Consider the following 18145-nt stretch of genomic DNA (forward strand, 5'->3'; position numbering starts at 1 on the left):
GAATGCACCAAAGTTCATACTGTATATTTTCATTTTTCTAACTTTATTTGCATCTCTTCCTTCACCCATACCATCCTAATTTAGCACCCCTTCATTTCATCAGGGATGGTTTCAGAAATCACTTTACACCCATTACCTCTTTTCGCTTTGTTCTCATTTTCTTGCTTACGAATATTATATCCGGTGTCATTTACCTAGGATGCATAACGAAAGTTTTCTTGAACTGATGAGTTTATAAAACCATGCATTAAAATAGCCAACCATTGAACTAAAGCCTCATTTTACTCTTCCTTGTTTGGAAATAGAAAATGAAACTATGAAGATGAACATGGAAATTTATTGTTCAAATACAAGAATTGTAGATATTTGTTGACATCTACAAATGCAAATTTCAATCTCCCTTAGGCTCCATAATCTGACAAATGTTAGATAGATCATTTTTAATTAGGGTGGTTTTCACATAATGATGATTATTGATGAGTTTACTTGAAAGAGAGGAGGCAGATGTATAAGCGATTGTTGACACTGAGAACCATGAGTTGCCTCTCTCTTGCAGGTTAAGAAAAGGACTGTCATGGGCTGACATATCTCTGTGCCTGTCTGGAAATTTAGAAGGTTCCACCATCAGTCCAGAATAACTGCTCTGTAATGGAGATTCGATGTGTTTCCGAGAAGTAGATGTAGTTGTAGTGGCAAAGTCCTCAACGTGGCCATTTACTTGAGGGTAGCTGCTCTGTGAGTGCCAATTAAAAATGCTCAACTTTTTAAAAATTTCAGTTTGATCTACCACAATCTGGTCTGTGTGTCTAACTGATATTGCTGATTGGGCTGGAGATAGGGCACTTGTATGAGTGACTATCTGGCTGGTATGAGGCTTTTGTATGAAAGGCACACTTAAACTTGTGGAGGCTGGAAATGCGCTCTCTCCACTAGTTTCTGGAAGAAATTCAGAGTTATGATCATCTTTTTTGACACTTGCTTTAGCATGCTTCTTGTTATCTTGAACTAATGAAGATATTGGAGACACATTGTTAATTCCAACTCTTCTTTGCATTCTTACTAAAAGTTGGGGATGGCCTCTTTTGAAATTTGGATTATAGTAGGTCTGTAACTAAAATCAAAGAATTAAATTATTTAGTTTCTTTATAAACCAAGGTAAAACTGACAAACAAAGCTAAGTTATAAAAACGTATTCCTTTAATGGAACCAATTAAATAACATCAACTAAAATACCTCTGTTGATAGTTTTAACAGGTCACATGTTAGGAAAAAATATGCTCAACTAAAAGTATGTTGTATATATATATAGTAAATATCATTTTAAGAAGCTTCAGCACTTGTATCTGATTTCGAGTTGTTAGGAAAGTTTGTTAACATCCAATAATCTAACCTCCAGCTGTTTTCAACTTCAAAAAAAATAAAACTTTTTCAACAATTTGTTATCTCAAGTTTAAATTCCGTTTTACCTACATATATAAACATGCTTTCTAGGTCACATGAGTTAATCTGACATATTGTCAATAAGTGAAAATTTTGGAATACCTTACTCAAAAGAGAGATGTTGTTTTCTTCTTCCAGAAAGACAGGTAGTGAAGCCGATCTTTGAACAGTTTGCCGCTTTTTATGAAATCCATAAAGGTTAAGCTGTCGAATTAAACTCTTCATACTCTTGGTTTCAAATATTCTGAAAGAATCCTTTCTTTCCAAGACTTCTTTCTTAAAGAGTTCTTCATTGATCACTATACATGTGCCTGTGTCATCCCACCAAATAGATTCAAACTGATCACTTTCAACTATATTCCAAAGTTTTTGTGGAAATGTGAGTGAAAGAAAATCATTCACATCATCTCTTTTAGAGACAGAATATGTGTAGTGTGGCCTTTTTATCACAAGATCCTCAGATAAAGCCTGAAAAGCATATTCTTCAATCATAGATCTCAAAACTGAGTCCTCAGTTGTATAATCATACAAAGAAGATCTAATGGAGGTTTCTGAACCAGTGGGTTCATCTTTAGGAGGCCCATCTTGAATTTCTGAAGAAATATGTGCCATCTCAGGGAAATCTTTCTTCAGATAATTTTCTCATTTGTCTAGTTTTACACAATGCAACTTCAAATGATGTTTGGCTGGCCTAAAGAGAGAAACTCTCTCGACCATCACAGAGGTCCTCCCAGTCAAAAAGCTGTGACATCACAAAATCACTGGTCTCCTAGCAATCTAAGGTTAGTTGTGACATCACAAAGTCACTGGTCTCCTAGCAATTGAAGGGTAATTTTCAACCAGTGTTTACTTCAGCATCAACTTAAAATACAGACTGCTTACAGAAATAATAACCAAAACCATGAAGGATGCAACACCTCATTACTAAAGGTTTTTTTGTTGTTGTTGTTTTGTTTTGCTTTGTTTTGGTTGCTGTGTTTGGGATGGCCTTTCTCTTTCCGGCAGTTAGTGGTTCCTCTTCATTGTGGAGATTCCTCCCTGTGGGTGGAGTTGGAAGAGTGGCTTGTCAAGTTTCCTGGTTAGGGAAGCTTGAGTCAGTGTTCTGGTGGGTGGAGCTGCATCTCTTCTCTCTGGAGTGCAATGAAGTGTCCAGTAGCGAGTTTTGAGATGTTTATGCTTGCTGTTTGGGCAGCCTGTATATTGAAGCTCCGGGCTATGCTCTTGTGTTGCTGGAGAATTTTTGTGGTATGTCTTGCTCTGGAACTTATTGGCTCTTGGGTGGTGCTTGGTTTCAACATAGGTATGGAGGTTTGTGGATGATTTCTCTTTTTTAAAATAAATTTATTTATTTTATTTGGAGGATAATTACTTTACATTATTGTATTTCTTTTGTCATGCATTAACATATATCTGCCACAAGTATACACGTGTTCCCCTTTCTGAACCCCTTCCCTCCTCCGAATCCATACCATCCCTCTGGGTAGTCCCAGTGCACTAGCCCCAAGCATCCAGTATCATCCATTGAACCTGGGCTGGTGACTCATTTCATATATGATATTATACATGTTTCAATGTCATTCTTCCAAATCATCCCACCCTCTCACTCTCCCACAGAGTCCAAAAGAATTTTCTATACATCTGTGTCTCTTTTGCTGTCTCACATACAGGGTTATCGAAAAATCACATCTATAAATCTACTTTATTTCTAAAATACAAGTGATTTATCATCCTTCTATAGACACATTCTTAATATTCAGTACTGTTACCCTCACAAACTTGGTCTACTTGCTTCTGTGCAAAAAAAATTATGAACTGACTGTGGGTTTCAGTAATTAAAAAAAAAAAAAGTGTTTATTGTAGTACCGAGGAAGATGTCTTAGCAGCTCTTGCTTCAAAAACACAAGCCTTCAAATACTTTCAGGGGAAATATTTTAATGACTGAGCGAGAGTGGAACATGGGGTCTGTGATCAATATTGGGACATTCTACTAATGGCCTATTACTGAGGATACTGGGAGTCCACATCATCGACAGTCTAGTTCCAACTATGTACTTTAATTTCAGCCTGGTTTGGGCTTTAGCATCTCTAAAACTGTTTACAGGATATTGCTAAGAATGTTGTCGATGGCCCTTGCTGCTGCTGCTGCTGCTGCTAATTTGCTTCAGTCGTGTCCGACTCTGTGCCACCCCAAAGACGGCAGCCCACCAGGCTCCCCCGTCCCTGGGATTCTCCAGGCAAGAACACTGGAGTGGGTTGCCATTTCCTTCTCCACGACGGCCCTTGAGGAGGGACTAAAGACCCTTGAATTTGATTAATGGCTAAATCATTATTATTCTCTATTGCTTGATCATTTTCCTCTGTTTCTGTCTTTTCTAGCTTCTCTGATTAAAATTACTTTTGAACGTGAGGAGGTCAAAAATCTCCTACCTCTCTCTCAATTTCAATGCTTTTCAATCTTAAGAAGGGACTGCTTAGTACAAGAAAGGAAAAACAGTCTTGGACTTAGAGCTCAATCATAAATGTGACAGAAAATCTCAGTGCAGGTTCAGTTCCTTTTTCATGTTTCCCAGCTCTTGGAGTGAATGAGTCTGCAACAACTTTGGCTTTTTTCTGTTGAGATGGAGCATGGAGTTGGAAATAATTCTAAAATCTAAGCTTGCTATCAATAGTTTATGATATGAAAACATATCTCTCTTCTTTATATATAATATATATATTTCTATATGAGTATTTTGTCATTAAACTGGACAAACATTTGAAAATTGGTATATATTTATGAAAAGAAGAGAGCTGAATGATATAAAAGAGTCCTCATATTTTACATGCAGCCAAGAAAACATATTTTGAAGTATTTCAACTTACATAATATTCAATAATTGAGTAGATTTTGAATCGTTCTACATTTGGGTTTTCTTTTTTTCCCATTTTTATTACACCTAACATGAATTAAAAGCCATTGCACTTTTTTTCATACACACAGTCATGCATAGACAGGTGTATATATGTATATATATATATATATATCAAAATATAATTTTAGGCAACTTTATTTAGGTGACCAAACTCATTGCTAGCTCCCAAGATCTTAATAAATTGTGTAGGAAGCCCTACATTACTTAATATCTTTCTGGCTTAAACATTAATATCTTGTTGCTGAAAAGCTCTCCTTTAATCTAGCTCATTTTCCACTATTCTTTCTGTAATTAGAGTTAGGGCTCATAATTATGAGGGCACCTTGAACTCAGAAAATTGCAACTCAATTTACTTAGTGATATTGTTCAAAAAATGCTGTTGTTTTCCTCACATTGGACACAATTTTATTTTATTTATTTTTAACATAAATTAATTTGTTTTAAGAGTAATCTGATTGCTTTACAATATTGCATCGGTTTTGCCATACATTAACATGGATCTGCCACGGGTGTACACGTGTTCCCTATCCTGAAAACCCCTGCTACCTCCCTCCTCAAACCATTCCTCATGGTTATCCCAGTGCACCAGCCCCGAGGATCCTGTATCATGCATCGAACTGGTCTGGCGATTTGTTTGACAAATAATATTATACATGTTTCAATGCCATTATCCCAAATCATCCCACCCTCACCTTCTCTCACAGAGTCCAAAAGACTGTTCTATACATCCGTCTAGTTTGCTATCTCATGTACAGGTTTATCATGACCATCTTTCTAAATTCCACATATATGCGCTAGTTTACTCTATTGGTATTTTTCTTTCTGGCTAACTTCACTCTGTAAAATAGGCTTCAATTTCATCCACCTCACTAGAACTGATTGAAATGTATTCCTTTTAGTGGTTGAGTAATACTCCATCGTGTATGTGTACCACCACTTTCTTATCCATTAGTCTGCTGATGGACATCTAGGTTGCATCCAAGCCCTGGCTATTATAAACAGCCCTGTGGTGAACATTGGGGTACACGTGTCTCTTTCAATTCTGGTTTCCTTGGTGTGTATGGCCAGAAGTGGGATTGCTGGGTCGTATGATAGTTCTATTTACAGTTTTTTGTTTGTTTGTTTGTTTGTTTTTTAAGGAATCTCCACAGTGTTCTCCATAGTGGCTATACTAGTTTGCAATTCCGCTAACAGTGTAAGAGCATTCCCTTTTCTCCACACCCTCCCCAGCATTTATTGCTTGTAAACTTTGGATAGCAGTCATTCTGACAGGCATGAAATGGTACCTCTATATAGTTTTGATTAGCATTTTTCTGATAATAAGTAATGTTGGGAATCTTTTCATATGTTTGTTAGCCATCTGTATGTCGTCTTTGGAGAAATGTTTGTTTACTTCTTTCACCTATTTTATCATGGGGTCGTTTATTTTCCTGGAATTGAAGTTCAGGAGTTGTTTGTATACTTTTGAGATAAATTCTTTGTCAGTTGCTTCAGTTCAGTTCAGTTCAATTCAGTTCAGTTCAGTCGTGTGTGACTTTGTGAAACTCCATAAATTGCAGCACACCAGGACTCCCCGTCCATCACCAACTCCCGGAGTTCACGCAAACTCATGTCCGTCGAGTCAGTGATACCATCCAGCCATCTCATCCTCTGTCGTCCCCTTCTCCTGCCTCCAATCCCTCCAAGCTTCAGAGTTTTCCAGTGAGCCAACTCTTCATATGAGGTGGCCAAAGTACTGGAGTTTCAGCGTTAGCATCATTTCTTCCAAAGAACGCCCAGGAATTATCTTCTTTAGAATGGACTGGTTGGACCTCCTTGCAGTCCAAGGGACTCTCAAGAGTCTTTTCCAACACTACAGTTAAAAGCATCAATTCTGCAGTGCTCAGCTTTCTTCGCAGTCCAACTCTCATATCCTAACAAGACTATTGGAAAAACCATAGTCTTGACCAGATGGAACTTTGTTGGCAAAATAATGTCTCTGCTTTTGAATATGCTGTCTAGGATGGTCATAACTTTCCTGTCATAGGGTAAGCGTCTTTTAATTTCATGGCTGCAGTCACCATCTGCAGTGATTTTGGAGCCCCCCAAAATAAAATCTGACACTGTTTCCACTGTTTCCCCACATATTTCCAGTGAAGTCATGGGACCAGATGCCAGGATCTTAGTTTTCTGAATTTTGACCTTTCAGCCAACATTTTCACTCTCCTCTTTCAGTTTCATCAAGAAGCTTTTTAGTTCCTCTTCACTTTCTGCCATAAGGGTGGTGTCATCTGCATATCTGAGGTGATTGATATTTCTCCTGACAGTCTTTGTTCCAGCTTGTGCTACTTCCAGCCCAGTATTTCTCGTGATATACTCTGCATATATGTTAAACAAGCAGAGTGACAATATATAGCCTTGACAGACTCATTTTCCTATTTGGAACCAGTCTGTAGTTCCATGTCCTGTTCGAACTGCTGCTTCCTGACCTGCATATAGGTTTCTCAAGAGGCAGGTCAGGTGGTCTGGTATACCCATCACTTTCAGAATTTTCCACAGTTTACTGTGATCCACACAGTCAAAGACTTTGGCATAGTCAATAAGGCAGAAGTAGATGTTATTCCGGAACTCTCTTGCTTTGTCAATGATCCAGCTAATGTTGGCATTTTGATTCTGGTTCCTCAGCCTTTTGTAAAACCAGCTTGAACATCTGGAAGTTAATGGTTCATGTATTACTGAAGCCTGGCTTGGAGAATTTGGAGCAGTACTTTACTAGCGTTTGAGATGGATGCAATTGTGCAGTGATTGAGCATTCTTTGGTTCTGCCTTTCTTTGGGATTGGAATGAAAACTGATGTTTTCCAGTCCTGTGGCCACTACTGAGTTTCCCAAATTTGCTGCCATATTGAGTGAAGCACTTTCACGGCACCTCTAAAAGGGGGCAAAATCCGTAAACAGACATTTCTTTAAAGAAGACATACAGATGGCTAACAAACACAGGAAATATGCTTAAAATCATTCCTTATTAGAGAAACAAAAAATTAAAATTAATGTGTAGTCATGTCACACTGTTCAGAGTGGCCATCACCAGAAATTCTACAAGCACGAAATCCTGGGGAGGTTGTGGAGAAAAGTTAATCCTAATACACTGCTAGTGGTAACACAAACTGGTACAACCTGCATGCAGAACAATTTGGTGAATCCTTGAGAAACTGGGACTAGAACTGTCATACAATTGAACAACACCCCTTCTTGGCATATACCCAGAGGGAATTACAATCAAAAGAGACACATGTACCGAAATGTTTATTACAATTCTCTTTACAAAACTATGACATGGATGTAATCTAGATGCACATCAGCCAATGAAAATATAAGGACGTTGTGTTATATATTCAAACAGAATATTACTTAGCTACAGAAAAATATATATTTGTGTCACTTTTAGTGAGGCAGTTCAACCTGCAGCCTATTATTCAGAGTAAAAAAAAAAGTTAGAAAGAGAGAGGCAAATATTGTTTATTAATGTGTATAAATGGGATTTAGGAAGACAGTAACAATGATTCTGCATGAAGGATAGTAAAAAAGATCCACATATAAAGAACAGACACTGAGACTCAGTGGGAGAGTTCAAGGATGGGATGATTTGAGAAAATAGCATTGAAACAGGTACATTTCCATATACAAAAGAGATGACTAGTGCAAGTTCAATGCATGAAAGATACATCCAACTCTTGTGCTGTGGAAGAACCCAGAAGCATGGGGTAACAAGGGAGGTTTGAGTTGTGTTCAGGATAGGGGGGCACATATATCCATGTGGCTGATTCATTTTGATGTATATGTCAAAAACCAACACAGTAATACACAGTAATTCTATTCCAATGAAAAAAATCATTTTTTAAAAGAAATATGAAGAAATAAAAAAGAGTGCATTCAGAAATCACAGGGACATGCTCCAGAATACAACCTCAACAGTTGTTTCATATCTATTCAAGAAAGCGGGCTTAGGAGGGGCAGAACATGTGTGCTGGTATAAAAGCTGAAAGTCGAAGAAGATAAGCTTGAGATTGCAACTATGCAGTTGCAGCATGACCTCAGTATCATAATCTAAATAGTGAAAGATGCATGCAGCAGAATGCAAGCTTAGTAGATCAGCATGACTACTGTGGAGCGTAGGCTCAGTAGGAGTTAAATGCATGCACTTGAGCATCCTTTCAGGAGTGACGGTACGTATGTTTCAGAGTGAAGATAAATAGGTGCAGCAAAAGTGCTCTAAAATGGTGGACAAATACTTGTAAGAAGGAAGGTTCAGAGTGGAAGTTCAGTATTTGCTATAGACTTAGATTTAAGATGAAGACAGTAGGGAAGACCACTAGATGATTCAGGTTTGACCTAAATCAGATCCCTTATGATGGTACAGTGGACATGAGAAAATATTTAAGGCATTAGGTATAATAGAGTGTTTGAAGAACTACATATGGAGGTTCATGAAATTGTAGAGGAGGCAGTGATGAAGACCATCCCAAGAAAATGAATGCAAAAAGGCAGAATGGTTGTCTGAGGAGGCCTTACAAATAACTGAGAAAGGAATAGAAACAAAAGGCAAAGGAGAAAAGGGAAGATATACCCATATGAATACAGTGAACCAAAGAATAGCAAAGAGCGATAAGAAAGCCTTCCTCGGTGATGAGTGCAAAAAAATAGGTGAAAGCAACAGAATGGGAAAGACTAGAGATCTCTTTAAGAAAATTAGAGATACCAAGGGAACATTTCATGCAAAGGTGGACACAATAAAGGACAGAGATTCTATGGACTGAACAGTAGCAGAAGATATTAAGAAGAGGTAGCAAAAATCTATACAGCAAAGATTGAAGAACTATGCAGAAAAGATCTCCATGATCCAGATAATTATCATGATCTAATCACTCACCTAGAGCCAAACATCCTGGAATGTGAGGTCAAGCGGGCCGCAAGAAGCATCAATAGAAACAAAGCTAGTGGAGATACAGAACTTCAGTTGAGTGATTTCAAATCCTAATAGATAGTGCTGTGAATGTGCTGAACTCAATATGCAAGCAAATTTGGAAAACTCAGCAGTGGCTACAAGACTGGAAAAGATCAGCTGTTCCAGTATATGCATTTTAGAGCTTCTTCTCTGTAGTGGTGAAATATGTTCCACACAGAGTTAGACAAGACTGAAGCAATCCTGTGCAAATAGTTGCAAGATTTTTTTTTTAACCTGTAGCAGCTTTTTTCCAATGAGAGTTGACTGTGAAGGTGGAGCAGCTGCTTGGCTTTGAGGGACTCAGGTGGTGTCAAATGGGGAGGGTGCAGGGACACAGACTAACTACACCACAGGAGTTATGGCCCTACCAGAATCTTTTTTTTTTTTTTTTTTTTTAGGTCTTGTATCAGGTGATAAGAAGGCGTCTTTGGCCAGTCTTCTCCCTAGTTCCACCTATTCAGCCATTCAGAAGGCTTCCTTGCCTGGGATCCTTCTCTGTCGTTCAATGTATCAACACATAGAGAGAACTTCCTGGCTGGGGTCCTACTGTGTAAATCAGTGCATCTGACACTTTAAGGAGTATCCTGAGTGGGATTCTACTCTAGCATGGTGCATCAGGCACTTAAAGGAGGACCCTGCAGGTGATGTCCTGCTCTGCATTTCAGTGTGTTCAGCATTTGATGGGTCAGCTTCACTATTGTAGTAACTGCTGATGCTAGCATGTGGGGAGAGAGAGGCTATGGTGATTGCTCCACCCCCTACATGTGACTCGGTGTTATTGCCTTGCTTTCATGGCTGCCTGGCTTTCCTGCACAGGCAGACCCTACCACAGTCTCCTCCCTCACACCCCCTCTCTCTATCTCTCCCCAGTAAACAGCAGCCCTCCCCATGAATTTTTGCAAAATCCCTAAACTGCAGTTCCCAGCCACCGTGCCTTTCAGGGGATAGATGTCCTTGTTGGGGAATGTATGGCTGCAGCAAGGACCCTCTGATTCTCATTGCACCTAGCTTTCCACAGATCAGCTGTTTCACTCTCAGCTTTAAATGTGTATTCTATGATTCAGACGATTGACCCAATGTGGGATTGGACCTCAGCTTCAGTTGCTTCACCCACTCAGGGTAGATCCAGTCCTACTAATACTCCTGATTTACCCCCAGTTCTTTCATCCTACTAAGTTTTGCATGGTTCTATATATTCTTTTCCACTTGTCAGGTACTCCTGTCTACTTTCCGGTACTGTTCTGATTACTCTTCTGTGTCTGAAGGTGTATGCCTGATGTATCCATGGAGAGATGTACTCCACATCCACTTACAGCTCCATCATCTTGTTCTCTCATTTCAAGAGAGTTTTAGAGCACAGAATCCACCGTCGTAGTGTGTGTGCTATAAAATGTGAGTTCGGATATACTCTTGAGGGCAAGCTCAGTGATTTTAGCACAGCTGATCTAAAGCATACCTTTAGTGTTGGCCAGACACATGCTTCAAATGTAAAGAAAATTATTTATGGTGTGCCAATTCTAGAGCGCAAGATCAGTGGTTGTGTAACATTTCCTGTAGAATGCAAGTTTAATTGTGAAAAGAGGTATGCTCCGCAATGCAACTGAGCAGTTTTAGACATCTTGTGGTAGAGTACATGGTCAATAGTGGCAGGAACTGTGCTCTAGTGTGCATTCAGCAGTGGCTGGAAGCATGTTGCCAGTGCCAATGGGATGGCTTCAGACAGCCTGCTTTAAGTGCAAGCACACTAGTGGCAGAACGTGTGCTCCAGATTGCAAGCTAAGCTGTTTCAGTACTTCCAGGCTAGAGCTAAGACGCAGTAGTGATGCATGCAGGCTTCAAAGTGCCATCCTACTATTTGTGTCACACCCGCTCTAGAGCACAGTCTAAGTAGTGGTGGGGAGAATCCGCAAAAGCACCATCTCAGAAGATGAAGCACGTGTTCTCTAAAGCCAAGATTCAGTATTTGAAGCATGCCTGCTCTAGATCATGGGTCTGTATTAACAGGGATATGCCTAAAGTGTGTTTCACTGTTGAGAGGCATGTTGAAGAGCTAAGTTCAGCAGATGCAGCATGCCTGCTCTACATGTGCTTCAGAGTGTTGTCTCAGGAGTTGCAGTGCTCTTGCTCAAGAGTGCAGACTGCAGAGGGACATGTTCTCTTGAAAGCTGGGTTTTTATTTTTGGCTGCATATCCAGAGATTAAATTCAGAAAATGTGATATACCTGCTCTGCCACACAAGCTCAGTAGTGGGAAGACAAGCCCTCAACAGTGCAAGCGCAAGGGTTGTGGCATATGCATATTGTGACACACGACCAATTGAGGCAGGACATATGAAGTATACACCAAGTCTGTAGTGGTGGCATGTCACCCATATATATACAGGTACACTACTCACAGCTTGCACAGTCTAGAGTGCTAGGTGACTAGCAGCAAAATGGCTGGTATAAAATGTCACTGGGGTAATTGTTGCACACACCTTCTCGAGCAATACCTCAAGGAAGTTAATATAATACTTCAGAATTCAAGGTCACTAGTGGTCACACAGTTGATCTAGAATGACGGTTCACTTGTGGGTAGGATATGTGTTTTAGAAAGCAGCCTCCTGGAGTAGGTCCTCCAGAGTGCAACCTCAGTAGTTGGGACACCTGCTCTAGAGTTCAGGAAGAACAGTGGGGAAAATATGCAACAGAGGGCAAGCCAAGTCATTGGTAATTTTCAGCTGCAGAGTGTAGGCTCACAGGTTTAAGCACACAGGCCATCGAGCAAGATTAGTAGTACTGGAACTCATGCTGTATAAGGCAGGCTCAGCAGTGATAAAGCAGTGTACCAGGGTGCAGAATCAGTAGCTGAAACGTGAATATTTTGGGGTCTGGGCTTACAAGTGGCAAGACACAGGCTTCCGAGTCTGAAATAAGTAATGGCCACACACATGCTCTAGACCACATGTTCACTAGCTGTGCCATGCCTGCTTAGTTTAAGGACTCAGAAGTGACAAGTGTGCTGTAGTGTTAGGATTTATACTGCTGGGATGCATGATTCAGTGTGCAGTTGTGTAGTTCAGGCATTCTTACTTGACAGCACAGTCTCAGTAGTGTCAGAACATTGGCTCTTGAAGGCACACGCAGCCATGATGGGATATATGCTTCTAAGTAAATCTCAGTAGTGCAAAACCCATGATGAAATGTACTCACTCTGTAGTCATGAGATCTGTACTCCCAGCTGCACGTTCAGTTACTGTGGCATGTGTGCAACTAGAGCATGTTCTCAGCCATGTCCAGATGCCTGCACTTGAGCTCATGCTCAGTAGAGGCATACAATATCCTCCAGTGTTTAAACTCACTCTGTCTACAGGAGTGCTGGCTCAGTTGTGTCCAGAAGCGAACTTCAGAGTGCAAGTTCAGTAACAGTTTAGGCACACCTGAACTACAGTGCAGGTTGAGTAGTGGCCTGACTTACCTATAAAGCAACAAGCTACTGATCGTGATATTTATGCTTTAGAGTGAAAGTTCAGCCGGTGATGAACTCTTCTTCTGGAAGGCAATTTCAGTTGTACAGGGATGCAGGATCCAGAGTGTAATATACAAAAAGTGTATGTGTACTTACAACATGCATGTTTTAAGGACAGGCTCAGTAGTGGCAGGCCATATCCTAAAGAATCCAGGTTTAGGAGTGATGGGATGTATGCTCTACTGTGCAGTCTCAGTGACAGAAATGCACTTGTTCTAAAGCTTGTTGATAATCTCAATAGTGGCAGAAAGGGTGATCCAGATTGGAAACTAAGTAGTCCAGGCGAGAGTCCTCTACATGGCGGCCTCAGTATTGACAAGCGCATATTCCAGAGGGCAAGCTCAGTGTTTGTAGCATGAGTCGTTTTAAATAAGAGAAGGAAATGTCAACCCACCCCAATATTCTTGTCTGGAGAATCTTGTGGACAGAGTGGCATCGTGGGCTACTGTCCATAGGTTCGCACGGAGTCGGATAAGACTAAAGCGACTTAGCATGCATGCATGCATTGGAGACGGAAGTGGCAACTCACTCCAGTATTCTTGCCCCGAAAATCCCAGGGATAGGGGAGCCTGGTGGGCTGCTATCTATGCAGTCACACAGAGTCGGACACAACTGAAGTGACTTAGCAGCAGTAGCAGCAGCAGCAGCAGCAGCAGCAGCAGCAGCAGCAGCAGCAGCAGTTTCAAATCAGGGGTCAGTAACTGTGAAAAGCTTCTTGCATTTTCAGTCGTTAACACATGCCAGGTCCAGAGTGCAGACGCACTTGGTTGTGATACTTATGCTCTAGAGTTGTAATGTATGTTCCAGAGTCCTAGCTAAATACTGCACCTGCCCTAATTCAATTCTTAGTAAAAGCAGAATGCAAACTCGTGATTTCAACCTCAGTAGTTGCTGCATGCATAATCCGAAGTAGTGGTGCATACACTCATGAGTGTCAGATCATGAACTGCAGGATAATTGCCACCAAATGGGGCACAACAGTGGTAAGAAGCATACTTCAGAGTTCAAAGTAAGTTGCTGCTGGATGCATACTACAGAGGGTGAGCTCAGTAGCTTCACTGAGTGCATGCTTCACACTATGAGCTAAACAGTACTTGATGGTGTTATGTTGACAGTATGCTTACTTTAGAGCACTTGCTTAGTAGTGACAGAATGCATACTCTGAAAATAAACTCAGCAGACTCATCCTAAGATGGCAGTGACATATGAGAAGGAGTTCAAATATTCCTCAGTAAATACCTCCAAAGATTGTCAGGATATGGAGTAACTTTCACTAAACAAGTTCTATATGCTGGCAGAGGACACTAGATACCCAGAAAGGCCAATAATGAGGTAGGAGAAGGGATAAACAAGAATAGAGGAACAAATGATTTAGGGATAGAGACTGATTCTAGAACCGGACATGCAACAATGGACTGGTTCTGAATTGTAACCCTGCTTGTTTAAATTAGATGCAGAGTACATCATGTGAAATGCCAGACTGGATGAAACACAAGCCTGAATCAAGATTGCTGGGAGAAATAGCAATAACTTCAGATACACAGATGGCAAAACCCATATAGCAGAAAGCGAAGAGGGGCTGAAGAGCCCTCTTGATGAAAGTGAAACAGGAGAGTGAAAATGCTGGCTTAAAATTCAACATTCAAAAATGAAGATCATGGTATCTGGTCCCATGATTTCATGGCAAGTAGATGGGGAAACAATGGAAACAGTGTGAGACTTTATTTTCTTGGCTCCAAAGTCACTGTAGATGGTGGCTGCAGCATAAAATTAAAAGATACATGCTTCTTGGGAAATAAAGCTCTGACCAAACTAGACAGCATATTTAAAAGCAGAGACATTACCTTGCCATCAAATGTCTTTCTAGTCTAAGCTATAATTTTTCCAGTAGTCATGAATGGATGTGAGAGTTGAACTATACAGAAAGCTGAGCCCTGAAAACTTGATGTTTTTGAAGTGTGGTGTTGGAGAAGACTATTGAGAGTCCCTTGGATAGCAACGAAATAAAATCAGTCAGTAAGAAATTCAGTTCTGAATATTCATTGGAAGGACTGATGCTAAAGCTGAAGCTACAATACCTTGGCTACCTGATGCGAAGAACTGACTCTCACAAATGAAGAAGAAGGCAGGAGGAAAAGTGGATGAGAGAGGATGAGATTGAGTCCATCACTGACTCAATGGAGATGAGTTTGAGCAAGCTATGGAAGCTGGTGATGGACAGAGGAGCAGGGTGTGCCACAGTTCTTGGGGTTACAAATAGCTGAGCTGAGCAACTGAACTGAACTTGTGTTGGGGATAGAAAGCCAATTCTGAGTTAGTTTGATAAGAAGTCTGGGCTCCCCAAAGCAGAGAAAGGTGTCTGGATTGTTGAGGAGGAGATGGAGGGGTCTAGAATTCTCAAGGAGGAGAAAATGGCAAACATGTTTGTTTGCTGGTTGTTTGCATTTCTCTATATTCCTATATTCTCTATATTCCTTAGTCTTAGTCACATAAAGTGCTTTTTTTTTTCCTTTAAAAATGGAACTGATGATTACACAGAAAACAACTCAGTTTAAACTCTGTAACTGAGATTGTATAGCAACAGTGTATCATGTTTGAGGACAGTTTCTCCTTTCTGAAAACCTTCTGACTAATCCTAATATTTTAGAAGGTGTATTATCGGAGTGGGTCTGGTAGGGTCTTTCTATTGTTAAATTCTAATCCTTTGATCCTAAAATATAAATTGTGGGAATAGGTCTGGTAAAATTTTCACAAACTTGAGACATTCTTTTGATTTATTATAATAGCTATATTAAAATGTGTGTAACACCCTAGCTAACACTAGCAAGGGGTGGGGTCGGGGGGGCTTTCTCCGGTCCCCTTCTGATGTCCATGTCAGAAGCTTTCTCTGTCCCTTTTCTTACTTTAATAAAACTCTGCTGTGCAAGAGCTCTTGAGTGATCAAGTCTGGTCCCTGATCCTGAAGTTAAATCTTCTTCTTCAGAGATTATGTTTATGGAACTATTCATCTTAAGCTATTAGAGAAGGAGAAGTTTCCATACCGCAGGAAACCCTCTCAGAAGTTGATTCAGTGGGCCACTTTGGAATCTCAGAGCGTAGTATAAGCACCCACTCCCCCTCAAACAAAAATCATCTCAGAATTCAAGCCAAAAAGGCAATTATCAGTGAAGAATTGCCTCACACTCTCGTGTTCAACCACCTTGAGTGGGGGCTATGTACGGAGGCGCCCTCTGCATCTTCAGTCCTTAGAATAAAGATGGGGTTTCAATGCCCTGAGGACACTCTGAGAGGACTAATGTAATGTAGCAGCCCGAACCACAGAATGCTAGATAGATAAAATTTAAAAAAATTTAATAAATAAAAGGAATGTTCCTATAAGAAGGCTCTAAGACCACAAAGCGACCCCTGACCTGCTCACATAACAGATTGTACCCTAGTATTTACCAAAGGAGAGCAAGCCAGCTTCCATTACAGCCCTCCCAGGAGGCAAAGTTTCTGTTGATAACCAGAGGCAGAAGGCCATAAACTTTTAGGCCCAGGAGACTGCATCTCCTTCTAAGCTGTGAGCAGAGTCTATCCATGAACAGCCTCTAACCATGGCTTCCTGGGATCTGGGACAGTGTAAAGCTGCCAAGAGTGTCATAACCTGAGATCAGCTCCTCTGAGGAGATGCACAGCTCACCATGGACTGTATCTTTTTGAAGTATCTGAGAAACTGCCCAGATTGAACCTGAGCAGTGTACGAAAATGATGGCCCACCAGGTACTATGACATCACAGCTATCCCGAGAGCCTGAGTTGCTCATTGGAACCATGTACTCTGGAACATCCTGGAACCTGAGCAGCATGGACCTGGGAAGTGCATGAGATACAGATACATGGCCCAGCTGTGACTGCACCTTCACGGAGCACCCAGGAGCTTGAGTGGTTGGATCTGAGAAGTGCACATCACCTTGGATTTTGGCAGACCCTGTGCTTTCCATTCATACCAGGGTTCCCCACAAATCCCAGTGGTATTTCTTTGCAGTGTTCCTGCCTCTCCACCGCACAGAAGGGCAAGTGACCCTGAATAAAGTCTACTGTTACCACTTCCTATTATGGCTAAGATTAGATGTTGAAAAGATTTGTAAGCTGAGGAGGCCATCCTAAGTAAAGATAAAACAGGAGATCCATTCCAGAAGTGACAGGTACAACAGATTAAAGTCAAGAAGTAAAATTGCATTTAAGGACTATTGCAGACTTTGAAAAAAAGTGCAAGCTAGAGCAAGGGATTGCCTGACACTGAACAGACCCCACAATATTTTTTCTAATTTTTGTGTTTAATTATTTTTTGATTTATTTTCTATTGCACATTGGGGAGCCCAAATTCTAGTCTATGTTTTAAATTTTGCTTTCTGATATTTGCTATTAGTTTTGTAGCTGCTGTTGCTAAGTCGCTTCAGTCGTGTCCGACTCTGTGCGACCCCATAGACAGCAGCCCACTAGGCTCGTCTGTCCCTGGCATTCTCCAGGCAAGAGTACTGGAGTGGGTTAAGATTTTCTTCTCCAATGCATGAAAGTGAAAAGTGAAAGTGAAATCGCTCAGTCGTGCCCAACTCTTAGCGACCCCAGGGACTTCAGCCTACCAGGCTCTTCCATCCATGGGATTTTCCAGGCAAGAGTACTGGAGTGGGTTGCCGTTGCTGTAGCATTAAGACTCTATTGTTTTAATATCTATTTTCACTCAGGGATTTCATTACAGGCTTGATTGCTCTCTTTTCCTTTGACTTTCTTTTCTCCTCCTCATCATATCTATCTAGCTCTTCCCTCTTCTTTTCTCTATATAACACTGTGAATCTCTTTGACAGTTCAGGATGTGGACTTGTTTCATTACTCACATGGGGCTTTTTCTTCTGTGCAATGTTGAAAAAGTAGTCAAGGTTACTTAAAGAGGGGGACCAAAAGCCAGAGGCAGGTAGCACAGCTCCAGAATTTTGGATCATCATAGAACCCCTGGCACCAGGGAATAGTGATAAACAAGATCCCATACAAAAGGATACATGCCTACACTGAAAGCAAGCTCCACCCAAGAGCAGCAAGCTCCAGTGCAAGACAACCCATGCTCATCTTCCAGAAAAACAGGGACACACTAAAGAAAATTAAAAGACAGCCTTCTCAGTTCAGTCACTCAATTGTCTCTGCCTCTTTGCAACCCCATGGAATGCAGTGCACCAGGCCTCCCTGTCAATTACCAACTCTCAAAGTTTACTCAACTCATGGCCACTGAGTCAGTGATGCCATCCAACCATTTCATCCTCTGGCATG

At 40.8% G+C, this 18145-nt stretch overlaps 1 protein-coding gene across 1 annotated transcript; it reads right to left on the reverse strand.

Moving 5' to 3' along the window:
• Positions 1 to 391: 391 nt before the first annotated feature.
• LOC138431391 (heat shock transcription factor, Y-linked-like) lies at positions 392 to 2052 on the reverse strand. Its single transcript, XM_069573496.1, has 2 exons — positions 1543 to 2052; positions 392 to 1111 (listed from the first exon to the last, which is right to left on the reverse strand). Exons 1-2 carry the CDS (start codon positions 2050 to 2052, stop codon positions 392 to 394), a joined length of 1230 nt encoding a protein of 409 aa, XP_069429597.1.
• Positions 2053 to 18145: the final 16093 nt, after the last annotated feature.

This window comes from Ovis canadensis, chromosome Y (genome assembly GCF_042477335.2).
Source record: "Ovis canadensis isolate MfBH-ARS-UI-01 breed Bighorn chromosome Y, ARS-UI_OviCan_v2, whole genome shotgun sequence".
NCBI lineage: Eukaryota > Metazoa > Chordata > Mammalia > Artiodactyla > Bovidae > Ovis > Ovis canadensis.

Coding starts and splice junctions, on each gene's coding strand:
- LOC138431391 (XM_069573496.1), bottom strand. CDS start 2,052: ATGGCACATATTTCTTCAGAAATTCAAGATGGGCCTCCTAAAGATGAA. Junction 1,112..1,542: donor ACATCTCTCTTTTGAGTAAG/GTATTCCAAAAT, acceptor CTTTGATTTTAG/TTACAGACCTACTATAATCC.